The 8,636-nt window shown below is 47.2% G+C and overlaps 1 protein-coding gene across 1 annotated transcript in view; it reads right to left on the reverse strand.

Annotated features, from left to right (window-relative positions):
* The window catches only part of Cenpv (centromere protein V), a 17,800-nt gene extending 9,987 nt beyond the window's left edge, over window positions 1-7,813 (reverse strand). Inside the window, exons 1-3 of the mRNA XM_050163746.1 lie at window positions 7,085-7,813; window positions 4,575-4,673; window positions 2,173-2,242 (exon numbers count right to left, since the gene is read on the reverse strand). Coding sequence (XP_050019703.1) covers window positions 2,173-2,242; window positions 4,575-4,673; window positions 7,085-7,428 — 513 coding nt within the window. The 5' untranslated portion in view covers window positions 7,429-7,813. The remainder of the gene's footprint in view (window positions 1-2,172; window positions 2,243-4,574; window positions 4,674-7,084) is intronic.
* Window positions 7,814-8,636: the final 823 nt, after the last annotated feature.

Genomic DNA, 8,636 nt, shown 5'->3' on the forward strand with positions numbered 1-8,636 from the left:
AAAGAAAAATTATCAAAGACTTTTTTTATACACAGGGAAATTTGTCACAATGTTGTTTACAACTCAGGGGGTAAAATGAGGATTGGAGATAGGACTTAAAAATTAAGAGCATGCGGGGGTTGGGGGTGGGCGCACACCTTTAATCCTACCACTTAGAAGGCAGAGGCAGGCAGATCTCTGTGAGTTTGAGGCCAGCCTCGGTTCCAGGACAGGCTTCAAAGCTACAGAGAAACGGTGTCTCGAAAAACTAAACAAAGCAAAACAAAACAAAACAAAAAGTTAAGAGCAACTAGGCATGGAGGTGAACGTCATTAATCCCAACATTCAGGAGTCAGAGATAGGCAGATCTCTAAGAATTCACACCCAGCTTGATCTACAGAGCAAGTTCCAGGACAGGCTCCAAAACTACACAGAGAAACCCTGTCTTGAAAATAAACAAGTAGATAAGGAGATACAGACAGACAGACAGACAGACAGACAGACAGACAGACAGACAGACAGACAGAGTTAAAGGCACTGGCTGCTCTTGCAGAGGACTCAGGTTTGAGTTCCAGCACCCACATAGTGGCTCACAATCATCTGTAACTCCAGTTCCAGGGGATCTGCCGCCATCTTCTGGTCTCTGCAGGCACTGCATTCACAGATGGCGTATGCAGGCAAAATCCCATACACATAAAATAATACAATTTTTAAACAGACTCAAGCCAGGAGTAAGAGTGATGGGATAGTGGGCCAGGAAACTGGCTTGTGAGGGAACAAGATGGTCTGTACAAGTCTTCAGTGATGAAATTCAACTTAAAACAGCTGGGGTGTAGCTCAGGGGGATAGCACTTGCCTGGCTCAACTCCAACACTGAATAAAAAGGAAAGAAAATAAAAACTGTAGTGGTTTTCCCAACTAGGAAATGATAAAGTAGCTTATAGATAGAACAGGCTTGTTTGTTTGTTTTTGTCTTTTAAGACAGAGTTTCTCTGTGTAGCCCTGGCTGTCCTGGAACTCACTCTGTAAACCAGGCTGGCCACAACCTCCCAGAGATCCATCTGCCTCTGCCTCCTGAATGCTGGGATTAAAAGTGTGCACCACCATCTGTAACAACATTTTTAGATGTATTTATCTCTATAAAAAATGTACAAATGGCCAGAAATATAGTTCGGTTAGTGGAGTGTTTGTCTAGTATGCATGAGGGCCTAGGTTCAATCCCCAGCAGCACCACATAAGCTGGGTATGGAGGATGGGCATGATAGCTGGGCATGGTGGCACACACCTGTAATCCCAGTGCTCAGGAGGATCAGGAGTTCAAAGCCAGTCTAGGATATATGAGACCCATTCAGAGAGAGGAGAGAGGAAGAGAGGGCGAGAAAGAGAGAGAGAGAGTGAGAGAGAGAGAATAATGTATAAAAGTGTGTTGTTAAAAAAAATAGTGATTGCCTTTGAAGGATTTTATTTTCTTATATTTTTACAAAAGAAATACAGGTTATTCAGATAATTTTCAGTTTCCAAAATGATTTTAATTGATTTTCTGAATTTCTGAATTTGAAAATGTTTCTACAATAATATCAGATATGCTTTCTAGAACAAAGGGAAGGCAGGCACAGTGGCACATGCCTGTGATCCCAGCCTTAAGGAGGCAGAAGCAGGAGGAAGCAGGGACCAGTGAGACGGCTCAGCGGGTAAAGGCGCTTACCACAGAAGCTGACAACTTGAGTATGATCCCTAGAAACCCTGGAAAGGTGGAAGGAGAGAGCCAGCCCCACAAGTTGTCCTTTGGCCTCCACATGGGAGCTGTGCCATGTGCCTACCACACTAATAAATAACTTAAAGGAAAAGCAACTGAGCCGGTTAAAGTGCACCAGGGACAGAGCTCAGGGGCAAAGCACTTGCCCAGCGTAGTCAGGGCCCTGAGTTCAATCCCCAGTGCCGACTGAAAAAGACACGAAACCTGAGTGGAAAATGATCCCAGCACTCAGGAGGCTTAGGTAAGAGGAATGGTAAGTTTGAGGTTAGTCTAGGCTAAACAGTAAGACTCCAGCTAGGAAGAAAAGGATCTCAAAGCTCTTAACAGGTCCTTCTAAGCTCTCTGCCCCATGCAATGTACAGCAAGCAGGCTAGAAAGCCAGGGTAGAGAGCTCATGGCTCCTTACACGCGGGCTCTACCTGCTCTTGCGTACCAACCTTCAGGAGCTTGAAGCGAGAAGCCGGAACGATGAAGTGTCTGTTCTGCTTCTTCTTGCAGATGCTGCAGCTACAGAGGGAGCAGAGGCCTGACGGTCAGTCGACATGGGCATTGTCCACATGCCCGAGCAGCCCAGCCCAATGCCTGCAGAACCAACCGGCTGACCTCAAACGGGACACCCTTCTCAGCACCATCCAGGGAAGGGAAACTTAGGCAGCTGGACGGGCCACCTGGAACCTCTCTGCTCTTCGTGTCAGGGAAGCCTGCTGGTGACAGAGCCAGCAGGGGAGACCACACAGCATTCAACAATCCTGGACCTCATTTCTGCTGCCCTCCCCTCCCGGCCCTGAAGAGAAACAGCAGACTTAAAAGACACTCAGAAAATGAATTCAGACATTGTTATACTTTCATGCCTCTTTGGACAGGCACACCAGAGCCAAGGAGAAACCCTTAGGCTTCCCTCTGTCTCCACATAAGAAAACCAAGAAATACCAAACTGGAAATTGAGTAAAAAATCTGTTCTTTCCGACTCACCATTTTTGTCTGTTTTTGTTTCTCTACCCTGGGGACAGTGAACTCAGGGCATCTACATGCTAAGCAGGTATTAAAGTGTACTTTTCTACTCTGAACGTGCACCTCAAGCCCTTCAATTCACCTTTTTTCTTTTTAAGTTTAACTTTGGGGCTAGGGATGGTTCCGTTAAGAGCACTGACTGTACTTTCAGAAAACCCCGGTTCGATTCCCAGTTCCAGGGTGGCTCACAGTTCCAGGATATCAAACACCCTCTTCCAACCTCTGGGGCATGTGATAAACAGATATACATGTGGGCAAAACACACACATGCATAAAATAGATAAGTTTTTAAAAATTTTAACTTTATTTTATTCTTTGAGACAGAAGGGTCATGTTAAATTTTATCTTTCTTTTGAGACAGGGTCTTATGTCTCCCCAGGCTGGCTTCCAACTCGCTGTAGAGTCGAAGATGGCTTTGAGCTGTTCTTTGCTTGCTTATTTACTTGTTTCTGGGAGAGAAGAATCTCAAGGACACAAGCTGGCCACAACCACTCCGCAGCCGCAGCGGAGGACAACCTTTAACTTCTTTCTGATCCTTGTCTCTACCTCCCCCAGGATGACAGGCATGTGACATCGTGTCCAGTTTTTGTAGAAGTGGGGCTCAAATCCGGGGTTTTGGACGTGCTAGGCAAACAATCTACCAAATGAGCTCCACCCCCAGCCCTAACTCGCCTTTTAAAACACTCTGTCTTAGCATAGGAGTCTCCAAGAAACGATGCCATAATGCTTCTTTCCAATTCTGGGTTCTATTAGTAAGCCAGTTCTCTACTTGAGGAAATCCATAGTATTTATTATTCATAAGGAATTCAGGTACCATTAGAGGTAAAAGGACTGGACCCTCTTGAGAAGTTAAGTATATGCCAACAGCTGGTCCAGAAGGCAGAACCTGCTGTTCTCACGCTATTATTATGCAAGGGAAGGTGCTAAGGAGCAGGCCTGCCACTGATCTGGGCGGCAGAGAGGGCCAGCACACGGAAACCTTCTAGGTCCTTCTGGGTGCACATGCTCTCCACACGATCACCGCCATCTCGCTTCAGCAGTAGATGCCTAAGAAGATTCTGCTCAAGATGGGGTTCCCAGCATCGCAGCAGGGAATTATGGCCAGCCTGATCCACCTCTTGCTAATCACCCTTAAATCAGGGGTACCAATCAGAAGCATGAAGCCCATTAGTCAAGGCCCTGAAAGCCCTCCTTTGCCACCTGAACTGTACTGGGGAGCTCTGTAGTACATGTACACACAGGCACAGGCTCCACACATAAAACATAGGTGTTAAATAGATAAATTTAAGTAAAACTATAGCGCCAGGTGATAGTGACCCACACCTTTAATCCCAGCACTCAGGAGGCAAAGGCAGGCAGATCTCTGAGTTTGAGGCCAGCCTGGTCTACAACAATGAGTTTCAGGACAGCTAGCTAGGGCTACACTGAGAGACCCTGTCTCCAAAAAAATAAATAAATAAACAAACTAGCTAAATAAATAAATAATTGGGCTGGCAAGGTAGCCTGGCAGGTAAAGGTACCTACCACCAGCCTAATGACTGGATGACCCTAGGACCAAGGAGAGAACTGACACCACAGCTGCCCTCTGATCTACACACATACTACACACATATAATAACTTGTTCTGAATTATCACTGGAAATTCCAAGTCATACACACAAGGGGAAAGAACAGAACAATGAGCATTTATGTCCCCAGTACCTGATGTGACAGTTATCAGCTCATGGCCTACAGTTTCATCTACACCCCCACTCCCCCGGCTGGTCTGAAACACAGCCTTTTGGCTCCTCAAGTCTTCTAAGCCCATCTGGGAAGATAAAATACTCACTTGCAGTCGAAGATGTGTAAGTCCGCCGAAGCCCAAACTTCAAAACGAACGGCCCCACAGTGGCAGCCTCCTGTGTGCTTCACCAGGCCCTGGTACTCACTAAATGAAATAGAAACTAGAGCATAAGAATTTCTCACAGGCAAGCAGGGGCCTTAGGGCATGGATCCTTCATGCTGTCTTTTTGTTCTTAAAGAAAGCCAGGCTGGGACAAAAGGCTTTTTTATAGGACAATCAGGTACATTTCATGGACAAGGTGCAGTATTTTCAGTGTGAACTGCCTTGACTTTTATAAGACTTTTATAAGACTGCAAAATAAACCGTTCCCAGAAACAGTAAGTATGAAGATAGAGAAGAAGCCTAGCAAACAGCTTTATTAAAGGAAAATATGTATATGCTGAGCACCAAGAAGAGACCTTACCAACCTTAAGCAGCCACCAAGCAGAGTGGCCAAGTCATATTTCATTTTGATTGTAATAAAGATAGTGGAAGTGCCTATGAGAAAGCACAACAGGTTGCCCAGTCGGGTCTGCTGATTCAGAACCGCTTTCTGGGCAGATAACAAAGACTCTTTAAAAAAAAAAAAAAAAAACTCCATCCACTTTCCTCTAGGACTTCTCAAGTACATGACGTTTTACACAACTCTGATACCTAGTTGGAGCCAGCCCCATAACCGAACATTAAGACTCAACTAACATCATTACGCTCCTTCTCCAAAAGACTGGATATTCCTGCCAGTAATAAATGGGAGAACCTTTCACTGTGGCTCCTGAACAATAACCCCAGAAGAAACAGCTCACTACAGTTTTACTTTGCCACCTGATTAGTGGCAAGACTAAATGCTCTCCTGGGTTTTTCTAACAAATTAGCATCTCAATTTCTTCTTCCATAGACAATGTTTATACTTAGTAACACAATGAGAGCCCCTGCGATCATCCTACTAAGAGAGATCCCATGTTTGCTATACATTCTTCCAAACTTTCTTCTATGCAGTATTTGAACAAAATTGTTAGTGTAGATAACATACAATTTCTTGGCACAAAAAAGTTAGCTTAGAGGACATAAAAGTAAATGCAAGCAGGCATACAGTATGCTAATCTGGAGAGTGAAACTCATTTTTTTCATGCCAATATTTTTAGTATCTTTTCCTAGATCATCATCAGTTTGTTTTGGGGGAAAATAGTAACTCAAATTTTTGCTTTGTGCATCTGAGGATGGGGGTTTTGTTTGTTTCATTTTGAGACAGGGTATCAAGCAGATTAGGCTAGCCTCAAATTAACTATGGAGACAAGGATGACCTTGAAAGTCCAGCTCTTCCTGCTCCCACCTTCTAAGCACTGGGTTTACAGGTGTGGACCACAGACTCCTGGCTTGTTTCTGCTTTCCCTCCTTCCCTCCTCTCCTTCCCTCCCTCCCTCTCTCCTTCCCTCCTTCTCTCTCTCTCTCTCTTCTGAGAAAGGATGTTTCTGTAGCCCAGGTTGGCCTTGAAATCGCGGTACTCCTCTGCCTCAGCCTCCTAAAGACTAAAATTGCAGGCTTGTGCCACTGTGCCCAGCCCCACGGATCTTTATAGAGGGTCACTCAGACTTCCCAGAAGCTAGGACACAACAGGTACTCCACAAATGGCACTTTTAATTTTTAATTAGCTTTAGTTTTAAATTAATAGTTTAAAGTATTCAATTTATAGCCCAAGAGGATAAGACTAAAAAGCAAGGCACAAAGAAAGCTGAGTAAATAGTCCGTTTCAGAGAGGAGGCACCAAAACCAAGAGAACTTCTGGACCAAAGCAAAAAAAGAACATCTTGCTGTTTACGGAAAGCAGTTCAGATTTTTTTTAAAAAAACAATTGTTAATATTAGTTTTCTTCATCTTTTATTGTTCTTTTTCAATTCACCTGCGAGTGAGAGCCTGTATGGCTAGGGTATGCAGTATTTCTCTGTAGCACCATTGTTAACGGAAGAAGGGGTTCACATTCCGTTTGGGAAAAAGGAGGCAGTTCTGGCTGGAGGAGTTACCAGCTCTTTTCCCACAAAAGGACCTCTGAGGTGCTCCGTAGGCCATCTAAGGCTGGAAGCACTTCGGAAGCACAGATGGAGCTGAAGAAAGTAGAGCCTGCCACCCCGGACCCTGGGTGAGAGCACAAAGTCTGAGCTTCCCCTTCCCTCCCGCACGCGTTGGTCCAGGACCGTCGCTTTGCGCGCGCTTCCCTCCCAGGAACTGCCCTGAACAACGGGCCTTCGCTCCCCAAGGCCGCTCAAGTCTCCCTTTGGACCTTTCCTCCCGCCCGCCCTCCGAAAGCACGTGCAAATACGGGTAAAACGGTTTTGGTGGCGGGAACCCATGGGATGTTTTCTCACGATGAGCGTCCCCCACCCCCCGCGTCTGCAGCCGGACACCGTCCTGAGCAGCAAGCCGGGGTAGCGGGCGCCTGGCCCCGGCTCCGCACCCAGCCTCGGGTCTGGCCGCCGGTGCGCACCTCGCAGGTGCTGGCCCGCCGCCCCCGCCGTACTCACAAGGTGTCCAGCAGCAGCTTGGCGGCGCCCTCGAAGCTGAGCCGTTGCCGCTTCTGGAACGTCTCCCAGCGCTCCCGCTGCTCCCCCAGGTCGAGCGCAGACACCGAGGCGGCGGGGGTGTCCGTCGGCGGCGGCTCCTCGGCGGCCGCCTCCTGGGCCCGCGGCGGCGGCTTGGGCCGCGGCTTTGCCGACGGCTGCGGACCGGCCGCCCCGCCCCCGCCCCCGGCCCTAGTCTTGCTCTCGGAGCGCCGGGCGCGGCTCTCGCCGCCCGCCAGGCCCCCGGAGGCACCCGAGCGCCGCCGCTCCCGCGGCTCGGTGGCCACGGCGCTCCGCGTCCGCCGCATGTCTCCCTCAACCGGGCGCACAGGCCTCTCAGCTCTGCGCGTCCCCGCTGGCTGATGCACGTCCCCGCCTCTGACAACCTGAAGGCCCCGGGGGTGGAGCGCTGCGCTCCGGGACACGCGAGCTCGGGAACCGGTTGCTGCGGCCTGCCCGCAACGGGAGAGCCTGGGCCGTGTGGTCTTAGTGCTGAGGAGGGTCTGACGGGACCGCGCCTCCACCTGCGCTTGCAGGTAGCCGCGCCCGCTGGATTTGCGAAGGTGCTTGTGTCTCCACTATCGCCAGGACTTCCAACCCTACTTTCCTGACTTGGGGAGGCCTAGGTCAGGCCTCAGTTCATTGCCACATCAAAGCTGATAAGCTTGGCGACTTCGCCTCCAAGGTGGTGACACTACCAACGTTGCAGAAGCCATCATGTACCTAATATGTGCTAACGTGTGTAAGTGGTCTGGCACTTGCTGTTTGAAGCATAAATGACAGCTGGAATCCGTTTGATAACGGATTTTTGGTTTTGATTTTTGTTTTTGCAGAACAGGGAGTAGGTCCTACAGTATTGTGCAAGCACTTTACACTGAGCCACATTCCCAGGCCCGGGTTTCATTTTCAATTTTTAAATAAATGAATGGATCCAGGATTGTATTCTGTTCCTACGCTTTTGTAGAATACGATGCTGAAGTTTAAAGGAAAAAAAAAATCACAAGAACCCCTCCTCCAGGGCATCCCAGATAGTCTCGAAAGCCTTAGTCACTCTCAGGCTTTCAAAGAAACATTTTCTCTTACTCATTTTCTTGCATTTTTCCTTTTCATCTTTCTTCTTAGTTGTTTTTTTTTCATTCGTACGCTTATTGGAATATGGAATCCATTTATTTTCAGTCTTTGTAACAACGAAAATGTTGATTATAGAGTTTTCCTAAGTATAGTTTTATCAATTTATAAATCTTCATGAAGTTTTAACACAGAGTTCTCGCCTCTTAAAACTTCCTAGATACACAATTTGTTTTGCTGCTTCCTTTGATTTGTAGTTGACATAAAGTGCCCATATCTTAAATGTACAGATTTACATCCACCAATTCAGATGTGGCACATCCTAGCACACTAGGATATCTCCAAAAAGAAAACAAAAGTGACCCCTATTTTGACTTTTATCACCGTAAATTACTTTTGCTTGTTTTGTATATTTATTTAGAAACAAGGTCTAAGTGTGTAGCCCTGG

Source organism: Alexandromys fortis, unplaced genomic scaffold (genome assembly GCF_014885135.2).
Source record: "Alexandromys fortis isolate MF-2015 unplaced genomic scaffold, M_Fortis_MF-2015_v1.1 scaffold_149, whole genome shotgun sequence".
Classification (NCBI taxonomy): domain Eukaryota; kingdom Metazoa; phylum Chordata; class Mammalia; order Rodentia; family Cricetidae; genus Alexandromys; species Alexandromys fortis.